Raw genomic sequence first — 23,321 nt, forward strand, 5'->3', positions numbered from 1 at the left:
TGGGGCAAAAATGTATATGCCTACTATTGACCCAAACGAAGTTTAATTCTACATTCTTTCAGGTGGAGTAGAGCATCCCTTGCTTTTGAAAAGTAGTTCCCATCGTGTATACAGTTTCCTTATTTCCCAATAAGGTTTTTGAACAAAATAGCCAATTGAGGTGCCCAGATCCTCCGAGGTGCCCACGTACCTGACCAGTATCTTATGCAATTGCAGTAGACTTTTATCAACAGTAGGTGGCAGCCATCCTAAATGCGTTGACAGTATGGACGTAGGACGGTAATGTAGTTTCTTTTTTGTAGTTTACATTTACAGTTTAATTGCTGGTTCATTTTATTTATTCTAATATGAAAAGCTCCTACGATCGCATATAATTCAAAACAAGTAGACCTACCATTAAACAGTAAACATGTGATAAAATGCATTGCAATCTCATTAGAATAAGATAGCGGAAAAGGAAGCGTGCATGCATGTTGTCACTTCCTTTGTTGACATTTTGCTCAGCGAAAGAGCGCGCACTGCAGTCGATGGAAGAAAAGCTGCTGGTTTAGGTTACAGAACACAGAAGGTATTTTTTATTGTCAATAAATATAATCGTGCGGCTGCGACAATCTTCCACACAGCTCTGATCAATGGCAGGCACGCGAGGAGCGCTCATCGTGCTGGAGGGAGTAGACAAGGCCGGGAAAACCACACAATGTAGCAAGTTAGTGCAAGCCCTGCAACAAAGTGGACGACCGGCTGAGATGATGAGATTTCCCGGTAAGATTTATTAACAACCAGTGGAGGAAAAAGTACTCAAATGTTGTACTTTAAGTAGGGTGACCATATTTTCAGCCACTCAAACCGGGACGCAAAACACTGTTGCCTAAAACTGGGACCCTAAAAGCAATGCGCACGTTACCGCGCACGCGCGTGCCCATTCTCTAACGTTCGTGCACGCGCACACACGCACCGCAGGGTTGCAAACAGGCAGTGAGTGATTGACAAACAGCCTCAGCGTTGAATTCAGACACGCAATGAATTTGTTCCTTTTTTCTGATTGGTTAGGTGAGCATGTTTTCATGAAAAGAACATGATAAATGTCTATGCAACCACTGAAAACAGCTATTATTATTTTAATTCTGGCGAAAACCGGGACAATTTTGTAGTGAATGTTGAAAACCGGGACATATTAGTGTTTTAGAGATATTTGTCGGGACACCGGGACACGTAGCTTGAAAACGGGACTGTCCCGGGTAAAACGGGACGTCTGGTCACCCTAAGGTAAAAGTAACCATTCTCAAATGTAGAAGTAATCCGTTATCCGTTACAAGTCCGGAATTCAAAATGTACTTGAGTAAAAATACCAAGGTGTTGGCATCAAAATGTACCAAAAGTAAAACAAAAGTACTCAAACAATGCAAGTTTGCAAATATACACAAATCTTTTGAAAACAGCAGATCTACAAGCTTGTAGATCGGCTGTTTTTGAATGGCCAAATGAATATAGGTTGAAGTGTTTAATGTATGTTTTGTAATAATAATAATCAATCTCCAAAGTAACTAGTAACTAAACAAGTTTTCAAATAAATAATGGGGTAAAAGTACAATATTTGGATCTGAGATGTAGTGGAGTAGTCTTAGAAGTAGGTCTAAAAAGTAATGGAAATACTCAAATAAAGTGCAAATACCTCATAATTGTACTTATAAGTACAGTACTTAAGTAAATGTACTTCCTTACTTTACACCACTGGTAACAACGGAATGTAAAACTGCAATCCGCTCTTTGTGGTGGGCCTGAAATTACCATGAATTCACCATAAGTTATTTATTTTTTTTCGTTTTTTTTTTCTTATCTTTTTTTTTTACAGAACGAACCACTAAGATTGGACAGCTGATCAACGCCTACCTTGGAAACAAAAGCAACTTGGAAGACCACACAGTACACCTATTGTTTTCTGCAAATCGCTGGGAACTAGTGTAAGGAAACATTAGCTATGGTAACTAACCGCAGTGTAAATCATCAGTGTTTCTCAGACCACCAAATTGATAGGCTATGTATTTGGCCGCGGACCCCCATCTGAATTCTGAATTGTATTCCACATTCTCCACAAGCAAGGACCCCAATGGTAACAAGCCATAGGGCTTTCTTGGGAAAAGTCATTTTAGCAAACCTTGTACTGTACTTCTCTGTGACTGTCTCTGCAAACTGTTAATAAAGTATACAATCAATTAAGCCTTCAAAATCTTTCAGATTGACTACTATATTAGCAAGGCACAGGACAGTACTGTTCAGGGTCCTTTCTTTGTACTCAATTCATTGAGAAAGCCCAAGCTCACAAACTGATTTTGATACTAATTGATACAAATTTGCTCTCAATGGCCGTATAGGGTCCCTGGGCCCCACTTTGAGAACCACTGGTGTAAATTGCAGACAATACATTCGAGTAATGCGTGCTGGTTAAGCAATCACTATAAATTGTCATTCATGTTATTCAGTGTATATCATAATTCCCTTGTGATTCCCAGGCCTTTAATGAAGGAAAAGCTGGAACAAGGCACCACTCTAGTTATAGATCGGTACGCCTTCTCTGGAGTTGCATTCACCAGTGCCAAGCCAGTGAGTGTTTCTTTTTTATTATTATTCATGAATCCTCCCACAAGCTCGTAGAACAGTTTGATGTGAGACAGGCGCTAAGGCGATGATGCTCTGCCTTCTAATCTGCAGGGGTTCTGTCTGGACTGGTGCAAGCAACCTGACGTGGGACTGCCCAAGCCAGATCTGGTGATGTTCCTAAAGCTTAATCCAAATGACGCTGCACTCAGGGGCCAGTTTGGAGAGGAGCGATATGAGAACAGTGTCTTCCAAAGAACAGTCCAGCAGAAGTTTGAGCAACTGATGAAGGACCCTGCAATCAACTGGCAGGTATGATCAGTGTTAGATTAATTCATTACTACTTGTATGTAGGGCTGTCACAATTATTACATAATCGTCTAATCGCAATTATCTGACATAATCGATTATTTTTCATAATCGTCATAATAGTTTCCATGTTGAAAAATGTTTTCAAGTTTTTAAAAGTTTTTTTAAGTACAAAAAAATAGTGGAAATAGCAGATCTACAAGCTCACAACGCGTCACGATGCGACGCGTTGTGAGCTTGTAGATCGGCTATTTCCACTATCAATGTTCTTTTTTAAAGGGACTACACCATGAATTTTCATTTTTCCAATTTTTATGTATTTTCTTGGTGTCCCACCAGCTACTTCTATCCTCACAAAGTCCTATTTCTGACCATTGTGTCTTTCTCAGTTTATGGGCAGATCTATGTTAGCATGTCTCAGAACGGTCCTGATTGTGAAATGTCAGATTTGTGATGTCACAAGGCCTGAGAAGGAGGCAGGAGGAGCTGGGAGAGGGTTGGGGAGAGGCAGGCCTGAGAAGGAGGCAGGAGGAGCTGGGAGAGGGTTGGGGAGGGGTGGGCAGGCCTGCTGAGCAGGAGGTGGGGAGGAGTGTGGGGCCAAAACTGGCTCAATAGCGCAGTCCTCCCACTCAGGACAAGGTGGTACTGCAGCTGAAAATGCTCTGAAAGCCAGGCAGAAATGACAGGGGCTCTGTATTCAGGAGTGGTAATTTAGCCTCAAACCTTTTCAAAAACGTTTTTGGGACACAAACAGTGTTATATAAATTATTTTTAAATGCATGGTGTAGGACCTTTAAGTGTAAAGTTGTCAAATATTTCAGTAATTTCTTTGTATATTTAGGTTATGTGTCATATCTGCCATGTGCAACTTCAAAGCCTAAAAGCCAAACAGAAATGTAATTGTCAACGACAAAAACACAATTAAATTGTTAATCGCAATTATTTGAGAGAAAATGAATCGTCATGTAAAATGTCCTAATCGTGACAGCCCTACTTGTATGCGATTTATATCCGCAAAAGAGAACAAACTAAAAAGAAAAAAATCTAATTTAACATTGCATGTGTTACTTTGTAGGTGATTGATGCTTCCAAAAGCATTGAAGATGTTCACACCAACATCAAGAACCAGAGTTTAAATATCATCAACACAGCTGAGAATCAGCCACTTGGGGAACTATGGAAATCAACCTAGAAATGTGTACATTGTATATAGTTTCTTCAAGCAATTGAAGTCTTGATCCTAACCGATTACTTTTTGCACTTTCTTCGAATTAAGATTAAACAGACGTATAGATTTGGACCAACCAAGGGCACACGTTAATCTTATGATGCAGGAGAAACTGATTCAAAGATTCATTTTATTGTATCTCTTTTTCCATTACATGTCTACAGTTCTTTCATCTGTCTACATATTGAGTAAATAAATAATTGTCAAATTAACTAGTGTTCAGATCTTTAGACAGGATCTTTAGACAGGACAAGGATACCTTAGCATGAACAATTAATACAGCTTTGTCTGAAAAAACGACTAAAATTTGGTTTCATTACAGGCGGTTACAGACTTCAGATATTAGTGACAAAACCGCAAAAAGCCACGTGTGTCATGAACCATTTTGTGTTTTTTTAAAACATAAAACTGTTATGGCAAATTGTTATGGAGACAGGGAAGGCACCATATCACTTCAAAATAAACATTTAAAGTGTTAAGACTCAAATGGAGATGCTTAATGTGAAGATGTGCATACAGAATTTATCCTGAGCTCCTGCTACTGCCTCCCACCAAGGCAGCCTCCACGTTGGATACAGAGAGCATTCAGAGGCCGCTTAGAAGAACGCTGTGACTCATGACTACGCCATGGTGGTGCTGGACTGGCTCGACAAGGTCACCAGTAATCTTCGTTTTCCCCCCTTTTTTTTGGCTTCCCTCCTGATACACAGAAGAAATCCAGAGAATTGTCTGCGTACTGTTAAGAGCACAACTTAAACAGTACAATGTTTATGCATTCCTTCCCTCACAGGGACAGGATCTCAAACTCTTCATCCTCCGAGTCAAAGAACCGCTCCAACCTGTCGGGGTCTGAGAAATCTAGGAAGGAATGAAACGGGTCATTAAAATGTGTGTTTGTTATCTATGTATTAGCTATATATTGTTGCAGTCAGTGCGAAACCTTGCATTTCCAAAACTGTTGCTGTTCAATATAAAAAAATAACCGTGTTCTAATGTAGCTCAAATGTAATGATGCATTGTGAGCTTGTAGATCAGCTATTTGCTTAGCACAATACTCTTGTACGATGAAGTAGGGTATTCATTTACAAAAAGAAAAAAAAAATGAGGGAGATACTGAAACGGGCGGAAATACAAGTTTTCTGCCCGACAGCAACAACATACAAATCCGCCAAGTGAAAATATGGAGGTCTTTACCAGGTGTGAGGTTGAGGACATCCACGCTGACCATGTGAGAGGGTTGGCTCTCGACTAGCTCAAACATGGGCAAGCCTCCTTTTTTGCAGGATAGCTAGGAAACGGAGCAGATATGAATTATCCTCTTACTGAACCTTTGTTAAAAAGTTAGAAAACCGCAGCAGGTGACGACAGAGACCTACCCTTCGAATGCGCATACACCAATCATCAAATTCATCCTCGGTTTTGCAGAAGAAGCCCTGAGAAATGACAAACAATTTGGCTTAGGCATCACAGAATAGACAATGGAAAAAAACAACCTGGCTTAGGCATCACAGAATAGACAATGGAAAAAAACAACCAAGTGGTGTTGGGCTACCACAAGATGGTGGAACAGCTTCAATGGGCCCTGACAGACAGTCTCTGGAGCTTTACTGGAGGGATGCAAAATTAATCTAACAGTGATTCTCCAAGTTCATGCATTTGGCCATGGATCCCCCATCAGAAAATATTTTATCCCAGGGACCCCCACACAAGACTTGTTGTTAAATGTTTCCAAGATGTATGACATTTCACCAAGATTTATTTTAAAACAGATCTACAAACTTGCAATGCGACCCATAACATAATAATGCTGTCCAACAGGTCGGTCCAAAATCTAACATGGGTGTTAAATTGGGTTGAGATCTGGTGAATATGAATATGATTTTCATTCATAGGCATCAAACCATTCAGTGACACCTTGTGTCCTGTAGATGGGGGCATTTTCATCCTGACAGAGACCACTCTGGTGTAGAAGAGTTGTGCATTATTGTCATGTTAAGCAAAACAAATGAGCATCTCTTCAATAGGTGACTCACTGAGAATGTTAATGCAGTAAGTGATTAGACTGTGTCAGCAAGAACTGTGTCCACAATTAGATAGAGAGGGATGCTGTAGTAGGGTTGCAGTGCATAAACCCCTTATTACAAAGACAAACTCACATTAAAGAGTTAAATGGTGCAAAAATCTCACTGGTGAACTGAGATGTGGGGGGAAAAGTGATATGTTCTGATGAGTCATCCTTCATCATATTCCTCTTAAGTGGGTGAGTGCATGTGTGGCATACACTTAATGCAGGCCTGAATGTTCGACCACCTCCTGCTATGGTGTAGGGAACATTTTCCTGGCATGGTGAGACTGTTCACTGCAAATCAATATGAAGTTATCTTGAGTGATCACTTATCCTATGATGAAAGCATCACTGGAGATCTCACTTCAGTCGCTGTTCCTATTGAAACACTACCCCAGTTAGGCAGTCTTTGTGATTGAAGCTCCTACCATCCCTGCCATAATAATGAACCTTCTTTCATAGTCACTTGGCTTTTTTTTTTCTTGCCATCTTGATCTAAAATCAAGGGCCTGCTCAGCATGATATAATTAATTGCTTGATTGTTCTCAAATTCTGCCTGAACCTGACCCAACATTTAGGGCCGGGTAGGGCCTAAAATGTAGGCTAATTAGTTGGGCCGGGTCAGGCCTCGGGCTCAATGAAGAAAATATGATATTTTTATTACTTTTACTCTGTGATAGAGTTCTCAAAGTCTTCCCATACCCGACCCGACGTTTTCGGGCCAGGTAGGGCCTAAAATATGTGCTAACTAGTCCATTAGGGCCGGGCCTTCATTTTCAGACCCATTGAGAACTCTGCTTGATTGTAGCATGCCCATAATATAAGGAATCATCTGCTATTGTTATATTTATCAGCTCACTTTATTCAGATTTTTCCTTTAATCTGTCACATGTTTATAGAAAGGTTCAGCAAATACAAGCTGGTGTAATTTATAGAAAATGTGTAATCCAATCGTCTGTGATATATTTCCTTAAGTTTAAAACTGAATCGCCCTAGAGTCCTTACCGCTGCAATGGACGGGTCCAGTTCACAGATGTGCATGCGGCAAGGCGGGTGCTGACAGTGGTATGACTCATCAGGGACCTGGCCATCTTCCCATGGCTCCACTGCAGGCTGGGTAGTGTGGGGGTCTAAATAGATGAGCTCCTCTCCTGTAAGGTTGAGAAGGAAGTGAGCTCACTGAGGGGTAGATCTCCACTGGTGACCATAGTAGTTAATCTAACCAACAAGCAGAACATACCCACATAACCAATGAAGTAATGGGCACTGTTGGGCTTCCCTCCGATGACACCCAGGGACTGAGGCAGCATGAAGCATTGCTGTGAACAGAGACAACAAGAGTTTATTGAAACCCGAGCTTTAACTGACGTTGCATCGATTTTACTCAGCTAATAGTTCTTGTGGGTAAATGCGAGCTTGCTCTGAGACTAGATGTCCACCCATATCAAATGTTGCATTCCATTTCTAACCTTGTGTAATAGTTTTGTTAGTTTGTATTTTTGGTTTATGCTTTCCAAATGACATGTCTGATTATATTGCCTTGTTTGTACATTTTTGTGAATGGTGTGTCGCCAGTAGCTGTAAGCTGAAGCATCACTACATGTACTGCATTGCAGAGGTTGCTACAATTTGTTACAAAGGACTCTTTTTCTTTCCCAGTTTTGTAAAAGTTGCTTGTGCAGCGACAGAAATCACCCTCTCCAACTGACTTCCCACCCATGAACATCAATGCTAATTGTGTTCTTTGGGACCCCTGGGCAAGCAGGATGCACCGATGGAGATTTTGAGCATTTTGTTCATGTTGATTGTGTGTCACCTTCAGGGTTTCGATGTAGGCTTCGTTTATGTCACTCAGGCCCAGCCTGAGGGGGATGAGCAGGACGAGGGGTTTCCAGAGGGCTGTCTCTTCCTCAGCCATGGCACAGGCACCCTCCATGCAACCGTTAAGTTCCCCAGCACCATCTGGTTGAGCACAGGCTCCTCCATAGTCCAGCCAAGGCATACAAAGACGTTCTGCAAGAAAGAAAACAGACAGAATTGCTGTGCACTTTTTTCCCTAGGATTTCATTGTATGTTTGTTTGTGTGTGTGTGTGTGTGGAGGGGGGGGGGGGGGGGATGGGGAAATAGCGAAGACTGTAGAGAGACAGGGAACCAAGGGCAGAGGAGGAGAGACATGAAAGACAAGACGGGTAGGATTCGATCCTGAGTCCTCACACAGACTTGGAGCATATGGTCTGTGCACTAACTGGCTGAGCCACCATGCACCGACATTGCATCTAACGACATTACTTTCCATTTGACCTTGTGTTTGAAGTCGTCCAATCACACAACGTTTCTGCAAACCAATGTCAATGTGTCTGAACCAAAAATAAGAGTCATATCAACATTCACGCACTACATTTGTTTGTTTTGTATATCTTCTTTTGTTGGGGATTGTCTTTGAGTTTGTATGTAAAATAAAATTAAAAAAAAATACTTTCAAGTACATGTAATTTTGATATAGATTTTAACTGATTCCCATAATGCAACTCAGATAGTGCTGTTGGTGTGAGTCAAAAGTGTGGCCATGGGCTCAAATCTACTTCTGTCAGTGCGCCTGCCTAATTTGGAACATGATTGGGGATTGGATGACTCCTAGCATAAGGACACTTGGCTCATAATTCTTCATAAATCTTCCCCTGCCATCCGAAGAAAAAAAAATTGCATACAGTACAAAGGTGTGCTTTTCAGTGTTTACAACTCTAAACTACACCTTAACCGATTTAGTGCCATTCCCGAGATATCTCGCGAAATGTACTCGAGTATCTCGAGTGCCATTCCCGAGATATCTCGCGAAAAGTAATATATTACTGTAACGGCGGTTATCCTACCGTGTACAATGGCAGAAGGTCCCGAGCCGATCTCCGTCACTGATTTATCATCATCACGGATCCACGAGCACAAAATAGTAATCCCATAACATTGAGGCAGACGGGGGATCTCATCTTTAATGTCCATTATCTCAAAACAACACTTTAGAAGCGAAGATGGCAATAGATGCTCGCTTATAAAACACATGTTGAAAAGCATCGATCCGATCCGCCATGACACCACGTAAACAATGATCGATTCCGGTGAAGGACGCGATGACGTCAGACCGGAAGTGTTTACGCTGTGGACTTCTGGCCTTCAAAATAAGACAACGGGAGTGAATGCAGCCTGAGGGAGGCATCGTGGACATTTTAATCTGTTAATTTCAGGGGCTCTTAATGGGTTAAATTAAGATGTCTCCCGATTTGATGTGCATTTCAGTTTAATTCTTGATAATTATCACAATTATCATCTTTAGAAACAACACAATTATGCAGTTTACAGCCTGGCACGTACATATGGTCTATGGCTGTCATTACATGCTCAGTGCTCTGGGGTAAAACTTTGAATCGGACCCCCATCTGACAGTCTTGCATTCTCTCTGCCCTTAGTTGCCTGTCTGTCTACACAGTGTCACTGACCTGACTGAATTAAAAGCACAAAATACCCCCCCCCCCCCCCCCTCCCTCCAAAACTAAAAACAAATGCGATTGTACTCACTAATCTCCTCGATCACCACTGTGTTGTCCATCGCCACATGTACTACTAATCGGCTCCATGAGTCAAACATGGCCAGTTTCCTGAGAATACAGTAGACAATACAAGTAATTTTGGACACTTTTTCTCCACCATACAGCAGTCAGTAGCGTTTTTTTTTTAGTAACTGGATTTCATTCATTTGAGTATGTAAAAAATGTATACTTTAAATGTACTTAAAATATATAGTCCAATACACTAACACTTTACAATTGTGTTTAAACTGTGTCTTGATTTGAAGGTCTAACCAAAAATATGTCCCTGGAGAGAGGATTGATTTCTGGATGTAATTCAAATCCATGACAGCGCAATTATGTTTATTCAACATTGACAACATTATTCATTAAGTTCACTAAAGTTTTAATGAATAGACAATGACTTGTATTGACACTAGTATCTTCCTTTGAGAGTGGATAAGTTAAAAAAAAAGATACAACACAGTGCTGGCCTGATGCAATGCCTGGGTGACCTGCTGCTGTGTGTCAACGTGGTGTGTATTCACTGTCTGGGACGCAGCAGTGCTTACTTTAGAACCTGTGCCACCGTGTTTGGTCCATACCACTGACCTATGGACTTTCCCTCTCCAACTCCCATCTGGGCTGCAGCACAAATGGGGAAACAAACCAGTGTACATTAAAGTGTGATTTCATTTATTTCAAGACTATCCAAGTAGAACTAATCATGCTAATATGTTAGGGGTTTACCAATTTGATGTAAGGAATAGTAGCTGTCCTTCTTGTCAATGAAGGCATTGAGAATGCTGATGTATTCTTCTCTTTGTTTCTGCCCTCTGACCCATCTCCAGTCTGACAAACAGACAGTTATCAGTTAAAGCAAGCTCCTCGTGGTATTCTCTGAATAGAACAGTAATTTGTGCCAGACAGTGCAGTCACTTAGTTAAATGGCTCGGTAAAGATAATTTGTACTTCGGTGTCACTCGCCGAAAACAAAATATTTTCAAGTGATGTTTTTGCTTGAAATTCCGCTATTTTTCAGCGAGCAAGTACAAGTTAGGTTTTAGGCTATTACTGCCATGCATAGACTGATTGTATCAAAAGCAGATCAAATAATATCAGTATTGAGACGTACCTCGGCCTAAATGCCTAAAGACCAGGGCCTCGGCAAGGATCATCTGGCCACATCGCAACATACAACCCCAGCCTGTGTCAGATGTTGGTCCCGTCCCTCCTGTAATACAATGTCACATACAATATAAGCTACTACGTAACAGACACATGAAGGAAAGGGGAAAAAAGGTGTTGATCGCTCAACAAAGACTATGGTACTGGTTGGCTAACTTACCAATTGGCTGGAAGTTTTTTCTGTATGTGAACCAGAGTCGCGAAGTAACATCAGACAAAATCTCATCCTTTTCTAAAGGAAGAACATAAATCAGTATGTTGACATTTCATATAAACTGTATGTGAATTGGTTTTCATACTTCACCACACTTATTTCACAGTCATCATCTCATGTCATAAATGTACTGCTATTCTCTCTCTCTCTCTTTCTCTTTCTCCCTTTCATACACGAACACACAACTGTGAGAACTAGTGCACCAAGTGTTGTGCCATCCTACCTGTGAGCGCGTTGAACTCTTTCCCCAAGATCCACACAGGCTCTGAGGTCTCGGGAAAATCTTCAAACTCTCCATAGCGAAGTGTGTCGTATGTCAGGGTAGCTGAAATTAAACAAGCATTCACGAGCATGAATGATATGGGGGGCAAGTGACATTTGAAGAGTGCCCTACTTACCCACCAGCCCCCAGCTTCAGCTGACAACTGTATAACTAGCTGTGCCATCTTTTCATGTTAACTTTTTCCCATTTCTAGCTAAGGATGAAGTGTCCTCAACTGCTTTACAGATTTCCTTAATAATAATGTCACCAGTGCACAATATATTTAATTATTATCGTTGGGTTAGTCATAATGAATATACCCATGAATATTCATAGTTGCACCCTAAAGAGCTTCAAAAACCTTAAAGAAAAGACATGGATCTGCTAAAGGAAACCTGCAATCACAATTAAGCACTGTAAACCTGACATGACTTCTTCAATGCAATTAGAATGATTACTGGGCTCATCGCCAGAGTTTAAATTTGGCACTTCAGTGAATGCTGCCGTGTCAGGGGTATACATGAACTCGTTTTAAGTAAGGAAAAGGAATACATCTATAGTTTTTGCAGACATAACTTTTTCTTCCTTGAGTGTGTGTGTGTGTGTGTGTGTGTGTGTGGGGGGGGGGGGGGGGGGCATGATTGAGTAGGGGAAAAAACACTGGATGATGCTTTACTATGCATCACTAAATGATGATCACAACTTATTCAGCAAGTTTGTCCAAACCATAAACACGTTAAAGTCATACAGTATGTCGTGTGTCAGGACAGCTGAGACTGGAGTCTGAAATCCTTTAGCAAAACTTAACAGCGATCGATTGTGTTTGGAGCTACTGGTACGTTGATTGATTGATTGATTGATTGATTTAAAACTTTATTAGAAGTTTGCATATTAGGAAAGGGACAAAGGGTACAGTTTCATGACAGTACAGTTCACTGGTACAAGGTCATCTAAGTAAAATGATACACCCAAAAAAGCTTGTTTCAATTGAGGACCTTTGAAACAAGCTGTTACAACTAAAAGAATGTTCTTGTGAGAAAGGGTTAATAGGCCAGAAGGCACGTAGCATACACTGTACATATCGGGTAACCATGCCTAGCTAGGCCTATCATTATATGATAATAACATTATTTGAGTGTTGGATCGATCCTCCTTTTACAACTAAGTATTTTGAACATAAAATGATATGATTAAACAACATCGTTGTGTGTTAGCTCATTCCATTCTACGACTTGAGTCTTTTGAACGTTACATCATTATATGATTTATCAACATATTTGAGGGTTAGGTCATTGATTCCTTTGAGTCCAGATAAAAAAACAGACACATTATAAAGCTAAACTTTGATCCCTGGCAACAAGTAGTTAGTTAATAAACACATTGCGTGCTTTATGGGTTCATAAACACGCACTCAACATTAGCTCATCATCATGTCATGATGAGGTTGCCAAACACAAACTATTGTGCATGTTTTATTTGGAGCCCATTTAGCATGCCTTGGGAAAATTAGTCTTCACAGGGTCCAGAAACATTACCGTTTAACAGCCAGTGACTTTACTTGTTATGAACTTCTAAATCAGCTCGATTAAGTCGTCAACTTTGTCAGAGGTTTGTCGTGTTATTGTCAGACTCAGTGTGAACCTAATGACTCTGATGGTGACAATGCACTGACTGTGATGTCTCATCATGGGCGTATAACATTAGCATGACCAGTCCAACCACCACAAGGACAACACAGCGAAGCACAAAAAAACTTCCCACGGAGCCATAAAGAACCACGCTATGTGGCAGTCAGACGGATATGTGACATTTAAGTTGTGTGACTCGCTGTCAACGCGAGGAACCCCACGGGACACACTTTTATAGAGGCTAAAGCACAGGCTAGCACAGTTTAGCTTTGGTTCAGAACGTTAGCCTGCTAATGGTAACTGTGCTACAGAATGCACCAGGCAGCTTCTTTGGGTTCTGTTGTGGGGCTGGCGGCCGTGTTTTCGTGACAGAGGCAACACACACGACACAGTGGGACAGTTCGGACGTCAGCTTAGCAGCGAAAGAGGAGAACGAAACACTTATTTTCCAACAAACAAACAGACGCATCCTCACCTGCATCCATCCCGACGGTCTTCAGCCTAGCCTGTCTTGTTTGTTATGAACTGTTGTTGGGCCGCTCGGCCAATGGGAACGGCGTCTTTGTTGCGGAATTCGTGAAAGGGGCGGGACCTCTCTGGTCGCGTCCAATCAGGCGCTCTGTTTTGGGCGGAGTGATCGCTCTCGCCTGGCAGCGACGATACGTGTACATGTCTGCGGTGACAGTGTGGACGCCGTCCAATGGGCCCTGCGCTGCACACATGTTCTATAGATCAGCGCATCGCTCATAGCAAGCAGGCAGAGACCACCATCCGTAAACAAACCCCTTCAACGTGTCTTCTCTCCCCGGTGGTTTTCGAACTTTTTCATGTCAAGGACCCCCAAATTGACCCTTATTAGCCCGCGGACCCCCATTTGAGAAGAAATGCCAGTGACCCCCATATAAGAGAAGATTTGTACGGCTCTAGCAGTGATTCTCAACCATTTTAATTTCAAGGACTCCCAGTTTGACATTAGGCTTATAGGCTACGGACCCCCATTTAATGGCATTTCTTTCTCTGGGACCCCAATATTGTAAACCATTGTAAATCCATTTTGTTCCTAATCATCATTTAGCTGGGGACCCCCTGGAACTCCCTCAAGGACCCCTGGGGGTCCCCGGACCCCACTTTGAGAACCAATGTTCTATCCCATGATGACTGCTTGTTATGCTTCTGTGTTTCAGTTGACAAATCAAAAAACTACAGACCAACACACATTTTGAAACATTTCTTTATTTTATTTTGTAAGACAGTCAGTGCTGCATTCCATACAAAATGTGAGATTATTCACATATACGGTAACATGTTCTATTTGTAAAATGAAATAAAAGTGCATCGAGCCAAATAATTACAAAGACTACAATTACATTTAAATGATCTAGAAAACTCTCTCTCTCTTTGCTAAACACACACGCACGTGACGCACGCACGCGCGCGCACGCACACACACACAGACAGACACACACACATTTAAGTGCATTAAGTATATTGTGCACACATAATATGGCATTTCATGTGACCTTTGTTGGTCTCCTTTTTATTAGATACATTTTATTATTATTATTATTATGTCTGACAAAACAGACCAATGCCAGACCGATATGCACTTGGCCAGATATACAGTAGGCCAATTAGATTAATAAACACAGATAACTGCCTGATAACTGATATATAACCACTGTTATATACTGTATATGTGTTTAGTAATCTGATTTGGTCCTTTGTTTTGCTTTGATTGTTGCTGCTATAACTTTTAGATTGTATGAAATCTTGTTCTTCGTTGTTGCTGTGTTTATAAGTCAAGCTGTTATAAGATTTAAATCAAATTTCCCAATTACCATTTTAGGCCACTGGGAGAGCAAATACTTCCTACAAACGGGTATCTCAGCTTCAGGCAGGCAGTATTGAATTTAATTAAAAGTCTGGAAAAGAATTCCCTAGATTCTCAGTTCCTCGTGTAAAAAGGTCTTTGACACCAAGCATGTGACCTAATGAACTAATGCTTGAATATCTTGAGTGAGTGTGTCATAATATTACTGTTAACAATAAATACATACTCTAGTCTAGCATGTGAAGCCGGGGAGGTTAGACTAAATCCATGTCGACTGTGAAGGGTGATCATTCACGTGGGCTCAGCTCAGTGCAAATGTCCTCAAGTGTAAACATATCCAAGGCAGTGGTTAATTCTTCAATGGTGGCGGCGTTGTACTATGCTGGTGAACAGGGGCGTCACACCAAATTCTGGGCCCTGGGTACAAGGATTCACTGCGGGCCCCCCATGAATGTGTTAACTATTGAAAAATAGCAGATATACAAGCTCACAGCGCGGCACCGAGTGCCGCGCTGCGAGTTTGTAGATCTGCTATTTTTGAAAAATCGTGAAAATGTGTGCAAGAAACCTATGTCAAGGACCCCCAAGATGATATGTATTTGGTCACGGACCCCGATCTCAAAATATTTAGTTCCAGGGACCCCCCAGAAGCAAAATTTTAGTTACAAATGTTCAGTTAAAAAATACATATATTCAAAGATTTGCGCACATTTTCACGACTTTTCAAAAATAGCAGATCTACAAGCTCGCAGCGCGGCACTCGGTGCCGCGCTGTGAGCTTGTATATCTGCTATTTTTCAACAGCTAAAGTTACTAGGGCCCCTCCACCTTGGGCCCCGGTAACTCAGTCCCACTTTCCTACCCCTTGTGACGCCCCTGCTGGTGAATGAGACTACAGCTGTCCCAACGATCTTGTAGCACACCAAATCACACCGTTCACTTGTCCCGGAGGAGGTAAAACACCATCGCCTTCAAGTAGTGTCCACAGGCACAGACCACAGACACCAACCAGTGGGAATGGAAGCTGGGGTCAGTATTCACCACACATTGTGTTACATCCACCTGGGTTGGGAAAGGAAATGGCATACACTCAGCACTCCTATGAATATAGTATAATGACAGAGTTTGTCAGGCACAGGTGGAACCTCACAAGTGGGTCACTAGACGGAGACAAGGACAAAGCATTTTAATGGCAACAGATTGTGGTATTATCTGATATCGTCGAGTTCAAAACCATTCATTTGACAAATAAGACAAATAAAACCCATAGACTTAAAGGAGCTATAGTCAACTTTTTCTTGAAAAACGGATGCTAAAATAAAAATAATGTTTCGAAAATATTTTATAAAAAAAATAAGCTTCATATATGTGTTTCAATTAAAAAATGACCACAAAAAGCGGAAAAATAATGATAAAATAATCATTTTGGTCCTTTGTTTACATTTACAGGGCCCGTAAATGTAAAGACACTCACTCACTCACTCAGACATTCGCAAAATTATAGTATAGATGATAACAGTGAATGATATAGTTATCGTTATGGTGCTTGGTGTTAACCTATGGGGCTTTTAAGCCGTGACATCATTTTGTAGTCAGACCTCCAAGCAGATTTATTGTCAATATCTGTCCCTCGCTATTTCAACAGATCCGAGACAAAAATAACGACTAAAGTATAATTCTACCACTTTCCTTTCAACAACAAAGAGAAGAAAAATTAGTAAATAGTAAAAATAGTATTTGGGGACACACACACACACACACACACACACACACACACACACACACACACACACACACACACACACACACACACACACACACACACACACACACACACAATGAAAAAGTGAAAAGCCACAATCTCGCTTCCCCTTACCCAGCCCCCTCTCCGTTTCAGCCAGGAGGTCAGACTCTTGCGGACGAACTCTCCCATGCAGTCTACAATGGTATGGACCATGGCTGGGTGGCCATGCCGGACACAGTCCACTGCCAGGGCACCTGCCACGGCATACAGAGAAACCACCTTTCCCCAAGTCACACCTGGGAACAGAAGAGAGATGCAACAAGTTATATAAGTCTGGAAGTGAATACAACATAGTGTTTCCTAGCTCTATTAGTGCTTGATCTAAGCTCCCTATGTTCTCAGTCTTATTCTTATTCAAGTACCCAATATACTACAGTACCGTAGTCTAATATTTTAAATACACTACAAAAAAAAACTAACAAAAAAAAACACTGTTTCCTGACCATTTCTAAATGTGTCTCAATGTGATATCAGTCCAACCCGTCATACAGTATCTGTTGTCCTGTAACATTAACATAGCTAACTCCCACATGCAACATCATTGTGAAATACTTGTTAGAATTAAACGTATCTGAGAAACGTGTATGCGTGCGTGCTGGGGGGTCTGAACTTTTGGCCGATTTGTAAGAAGGAGGCCTTCCAAGGATAAACCTTTGGAAAGCACTGTCTTAGAGTTATATAACCCCCAGCAGTGGCCAACCTGCCTTTCTCTAGACAAAGACAAAGGCTCAGGAACAAAGATTGACGTAATCAGAATGCATTATTCTGTTTGATCAGTCAGCCGGTAATTTTTTTTTCAGAATTAATCCACATGTTTGTTAACTAATGCCTTTATCTAACGCGCCATTTAAGGTCAAGGCTGAGATTGTTGCAAAGTGTTTAAACATCCAACACATACAAATGGTCTCATTTCCATCTATCGTCATCCTTTGGTTCACTAAGTCTGATAAATTATGATTCTGTTGTTTCTCTTTGTTTAATGGCCTGATCCGGAATCACAGTGTGTTGCCCGTTTTTTTGTTTTTGTTTTTTAACACAAGTACGCTTCAACTGACTTGTTTACAAAGTAGCTGTGTTCAACTGAAGATGTTTTTTCACTCTGACATTCCTCGTCTGAACTTTTTGTTACAAGGACTGCCAGTATGTAACTGGTACCAAATGTATTCCTGCTTTCCCGACACCAGATGGTTCCACTGTGCTTTATTACAGGATACTACATGGATGAGTTGACTTCAAGTGTGAGTAGCCTACTTATATAATAGCACATGATATTGTACACCATCATAGTAACAATGGACACATATTCTCTCTTTAAGTTCAGAGTCAGACACATTTGAGGGGGTTGAGTTTCAACATTGATAACCAAATTAGCTAAACACATTTTTGGACACTGCTTCTACAGATTTTGCCCTAAGATCACGCAAAGCGGTACACAGTATGTCTAGAGTCCTGTCATCAACATGGATCTGTCACATTTAGTGCCACCATCGGGACGATTTTTTTCAAACACATTTCTGGACACTGCTCCTACAGATTTTGCCCTAAAATCACGCAAAGCGGTACACAGTATGTCTCGACTCATGTCATCAACATGGATCTGTCACATTTAGCGCCACCATCAAGCCGATTTTGGATGGCACTTTTTTGTGTATACGTGTGACCTGACGGTCGCTTATCTCCTGATTAGGGAGTCTTACTGGTAAACAAATAGGCATACCAGTGATGTTTTTTTGCACTGGTGCAGATAGCCTATTCACTGATATCCTCTGCTTTTGCCTGTGCAGGACATATTTCACAGCATGGAGAAAACACTGACGTGTTGTGATGCTCCGTTTTACTCGTCGAACAAGTCTGTGGTTATATTATCTACGCCTGCCCAGGACTTCCTCTCTAGATGGTGAACTCTATGCTTAGCTAAGCTGTCAATTAGCAAGGGAGGAAAACTCAAGTCAAACCACAACCACTGTACATACTGTACATTGTGCATAAAATAGTAAGAACATGGTCAAACACAACAAAACAGTTGGAAGAAGGTGTCAGGAGTAAGCTGGGTATATATGATCACATGAAGCCTATTCTGGGGAGAACATTTATCAAAAATAATCAATGTTGTTTATTGTGAGTTTGTAGATCAGCTATTTTCCATGAATAGATTTGGTGTTGAGAGAAAAAAGGAGGTGACATAGTACAGAGGCCTGGGTGGCCCAGTCAAAAAATTATAATTATAGGGTTTAAGTGTTTAATCGGCAGTTATGGTCAGTTTAAGTCAGTGAAAAATGCATAAAACTGCTCTAACGTCATATTTTGCACATCGTACACCAGACTGTCTCCTTTGGTTTGCGATCACCACTTATGGTAGTTGCCCATGGAGCAGAGTGCTTTGTGACTGCAGTCCCAGAGGAAAGGAGCGTGCTGATGAGTGAACTCCCTGGGTGGGGACTTAACTGTGTGTAATGACCACACTCCAGGAAAATTTTAACCTAATATGGGGCAGACCGACATGTTCACCGTACAAGCTGTTTTCATGCAAAGGGGACAATAGCAGCACAAACTTCCCTCTAACGCCTGATTTGTACTTTGTCGCAACTTCGCCAGATGGTGTCGCGCAAAACCAAAATAGATGATCTACAAGCTCGCAACGCGGCGGATCACGATGTGTGTTTTAAGCTTGTAGATTGGCTATTTGTGGTGGAGAGTTAAGCATAACACGCAGGACTGCAGTGTGCAAGCTTTCTTGCCACATCGGTGGTTTGGATAAAGTGTTGTTCAGCATGTCTCTGTGCTTGTTCCTTTTCCTCCATGTAAAGCAAACGTTGAGCCTGTGTGTGTACAGAAAAGGGATCTATTTTGTTTGTCTGCCTGGAGCCACCATTAGCTTCACTTACATCCACGTGAAGAGAACCGCAAGAAGCAGTAAAACAATAACATTAACACAGAGGATTTGACTGTGTACACTACACAAGATAATTCAACTCTAGACAGTGGTAAAAATGTTTTACCCCTCTCTAGAGTTAGATTAACAGAGGATTTTACTGTCCACTCTGAGGACAAATTACTTTGACCATCTTAAAAGCCTCAACGTTCAGTATTGTAGCTGGAGTTGGGTGAAGGACTGTAGTTTCTCATTCTAAATGAAACCAAAGCAAGGAGCTTCTAAGGGCACAATCAGCTGTGCTGCATTCGTTAAGGCCAGAATGTACTGTGCAAACCAGAAAGGATCATGGTGACAAAAACAAAACAAGCTAATAAACAAACACACACATCACAAGCTACAAGCACAATGTTTTAACCAGACTGGTCTGTTTCTTCTATTCACCAGAGTGTGTGTGTGTGTGTGTGTGTGTGTGTGTGTGTGTGTGTGTGTGTGTGTGTGTGTGTGTGTGCGTGCGTGCGTGCGTGCGTGCGTGCGTGCGTGCGTGCGTGCGTGCGTGCGTGCGTGCGTGCGTGCGTGCGTGCGCTCTGTGTCTTGGTGGCTCTGATGTTGACATTACATTTTCCTTGTTTCGCTTAACTATATGACATTTTGATGGGTTCATGCAAGTCATGTGACATTAAGTTGTTCTCACTGTACTGTACAAGGTCTGTTATGTGACCTACAAATGTATGCTTTTGTTCATTATTCCTGTGCATTATGTTGTTTATATACACAGTCACACAGTTACTATGGATACAAATGGGCAGAGTATATCATCATTAGATTGAACTGAAGTTTTACAGATGTATCTATTCAATCATATGTATTTTAAGTATCCTATCTAAGTGTATGAGGTAAAGCTGAATAGCTTTAGCTCTAAAAGCAATTTTTGTTCTGATGTTGATCTTCTGTGCAGAACCTAGTACCGGTATTTATCATTTGGATGTGCATAATGTTATAACCTTTATCTTTTGTATAACCTAAAGCTCACAAAAAAATTAAAATCTAAATAAAAAAACAGAAAATGTACAATTATATCTATAGTATATACCTGCATTCATATTTGAATGATGTGAACATATTGTATGTACCTGTGGAGAATATATCTGCAGCCACTGCCAGGAAGGCGTCAGAAACCACGCTCTCTGATGCCACTGTGATGTTGAGCTGCCGAGCCACATTACGGTAAATGTTGGGACGAAGGTACTCCAACTCATCGCCTGGTCAAAACAAAACAATTATGAGCTTCCTTCCATCTTTACACTGCAAGTGATATTAATATTACACTGACTGCATGGGTGACATGGTCTGCATTTGGGTCTCCATCCGGAATCAATAGGTGTAAATTTACACTATTGAGTACAAAGGGACCCCAATGTAAACAAGCCATAGTGCTATTAGTAAACCTTGTATCTTAAGTTTCTGAACTGTATTGTCCTGTGCCTTAGCACTTTCCCATGAGAACTTCTAATAAAGTATTCAATCAATCAAATGTTGCAAGTATGCATATATGTAACGGAGGTGATCCGAACCTCCCCAACCGGTTTCGAACCCGGGTCTCCCACGTGAAAGTCCAATATCTTAACCATCACTCCAAAGGGACATCCCTATGGAACAAGAGTAGATACTAGACTTTTGAGGCTTCAGGCTGGGGCTGCGACTCTCTCCGCCACACTCACCCCCCTTTGACCTCCTCCTACGGGGAAGCCCGGATCCGGGTCACGGCACCAATGTAACGGAGGTGATCCGAACCTCCCCACCCGGCTTCGAACCCGGGTCTCCCGCGTGAAAGTCCAATATCTTAACCATCACTCCAAAGGGATATCCCTATGGAACGAGAGCAGATACTAGACTTTTGAGGCTTCAGGCTGGGTCTGCGACTCTCTCCACCACACATATATATATAAAGGCCATCACTACATTGGCCAAGGTCCAGGGAGCGAGGGACCCCCAGAGATCCTTGAGAGGGTTCCAGGCCAAGGGGTCACCGGCAAAATTATTAAATACACTGTAATAGCTGACCTACAAGCTCAATTAAGCGTTGTGAGCTTGTAGATCTTTTATTTCTGAAACATTTAATGATTTTGACAACACACTAGCCAACAGGGTGAGGCTGGACATGAAGTAGATTATTTGTTTGTGTGTGCCAGCTGGAAGGTCCAGCTGGCACACACAAACAAATAATCTAATTATGTAGGCTATAACAAAAAAGATTTGTTATGCATTTGAAAACTTGAAATGGTACATCCTGAATAACGAGGAGGCCTAGGCCTACTTTTACTTTTGGTAGGCTACTTTTGATGCGAATACTTTTGTACTTTTACTCAAGTCATTTTTTTATTCTGGACTTTTATTTGTAACAGAGTATTTGTAACAGTAATGATACTTTTACTGAAGTAAACATACAGGTACTTTTCCCCCATCACTGCCAATCATGATTATTGATAATAACCTACCCAGCCAAAGCAGCACCGACGATATCTCTCCGATGGTGCCGCCTCCGTGCTCCGGCTTGGACCAGCCTATCCCCGCACGGTGCAGCCTGGAGTGGATGTAGTCCCTGCACAGCGCCTTGGCCTGCGACACCAGCTCCTTGTCGGTGGGCGAGCGGTCGAACACGTCCATCACTTCAGCCGCGAACACTGATGAGCGGCGCAGCATCTCCATGCCCCGTTCATTCAGCGGTGCATTATAATATTACTGGTCTCCTCCTTAATCACCGTGTATGGAGGTCGACACTTCACCAAGCACTGACCACTCAGACCTCCCCTTGGCAGAGACTTTTCAGAGAATGTTGTCCAGCATGAGAAGAGAACAGAACACACACACGGACGGATGGACTCGACCTGGTTTAGATCTATGGACGGCTTTTTATAGAAGTAGATCTGTCTACTTCAAATGCAATGAGCCACAGTCAGCTAGGCAGGCCTAATGGAAAGGAACATTTTAGAGTAGCCTACATGAGGAAATAAACGAACAATTGACATCGAAAAACAAAACAAAAAACAGCTTGATCTACATGCAGTTGGCGATAGAGGTCGAATATCATATCGGCATGACAGAAAATGAGCACAGCCTACATTGCATCATAATAAAGTGAAACTTACCCCGGATAAATTAGTATTATTCTACTTTCATCAACGCGTTAAATGATAAAAAAAAAAAACGTCCGAAAGCCATTTAAAAAAAGTTTTATATATATTTTTTTAGCTTCAAAACGTCGCTTTGATTATTGAAGCTGCTATAATTTGGCTACAGATTGTGAGGTCAATCTGTTACGCGCAAAACTATTCTACGGCCAATATAGTCTGGCAACGTTTCCTTCTATGGACACTCATGCTGTGGTCTAAAGGCGGAGATAAACCTGTCCCCGCCTTGTAGGCTCAACTCTATGATGTGGTCTATCCAAAAGACAGAGTAAAATGATCTGTAATAAACCATTACCTACCTCGTCATAACATGGTACGTTTTGTTCCATTACAGGCTATATTGTCTTTATTTCACTATTTTGTCTACCAAACAGCTCTTAATTGTATTTATCATCATCAGCATAATTTGAATCTACAAGAACTAATAGCTACTGGCTATTTTGCGAAAAAGAAAAACTACTTGGTGGTGATATGAAATTTACTATGAAAATAAAAGAGCACAGCTGGCAGAGGATGAGAGAAAGGTGTTGCATTTAAAATAAGTAGGCTAGTTGATCTTTCTTTCTGTCCAAT

At 41.5% G+C, this 23,321-nt stretch overlaps 3 protein-coding genes across 3 annotated transcripts; 1 reads left to right on the forward strand and 2 right to left on the reverse strand.

Annotated features, from left to right (window-relative positions):
• Positions 1-500: 500 nt before the first annotated feature.
• dtymk (deoxythymidylate kinase (thymidylate kinase)) lies at positions 501-4,122 on the forward strand. The gene is made up of 5 exons (XM_080734107.1): positions 501-762; positions 1,853-1,961; positions 2,511-2,601; positions 2,710-2,907; positions 3,980-4,122. Exons 1-5 carry the CDS (start codon positions 633-635, stop codon positions 4,094-4,096), a joined length of 645 nt encoding a protein of 214 aa, XP_080590233.1. The 5' UTR covers positions 501-632; the 3' UTR covers positions 4,097-4,122.
• Positions 4,123-4,242: 120 nt separating this feature from the next.
• Positions 4,243-13,581, reverse strand: atg4b (autophagy related 4B, cysteine peptidase). Its single transcript, XM_080734093.1, has 13 exons — positions 13,526-13,581; positions 11,384-11,485; positions 11,107-11,178; positions 10,894-10,992; positions 10,509-10,610; positions 10,331-10,403; positions 9,769-9,848; positions 8,014-8,210; positions 7,438-7,516; positions 7,203-7,348; positions 5,509-5,565; positions 5,327-5,420; positions 4,243-4,990 (listed from the first exon to the last, which is right to left on the reverse strand). The coding sequence occupies exons 1-13, from the start codon at positions 13,533-13,535 to the stop codon at positions 4,917-4,919; spliced, it is 1,185 nt and encodes a 394-aa protein (XP_080590219.1). The 5' UTR covers positions 13,536-13,581; the 3' UTR covers positions 4,243-4,916.
• A 2,100-nt stretch (positions 13,582-15,681) lies between these two features.
• Positions 15,682-22,910, reverse strand: boka (BCL2 family apoptosis regulator BOK a). The gene is made up of 5 exons (XM_080754548.1): positions 22,707-22,910; positions 22,056-22,527; positions 20,691-20,819; positions 16,758-16,921; positions 15,682-15,943 (listed from the first exon to the last, which is right to left on the reverse strand). The coding sequence occupies exons 2-5, from the start codon at positions 22,264-22,266 to the stop codon at positions 15,818-15,820; spliced, it is 630 nt and encodes a 209-aa protein (XP_080610674.1). The 5' UTR covers positions 22,267-22,527; positions 22,707-22,910; the 3' UTR covers positions 15,682-15,817.
• Positions 22,911-23,321: the final 411 nt, after the last annotated feature.

This window comes from Nannobrachium achirus (genome assembly GCF_963921795.1).
Source record: "Nannobrachium achirus genome assembly, chromosome: 1".
In the NCBI taxonomy this organism is placed as follows: domain Eukaryota; kingdom Metazoa; phylum Chordata; class Actinopteri; order Myctophiformes; family Myctophidae; genus Nannobrachium; species Nannobrachium achirus.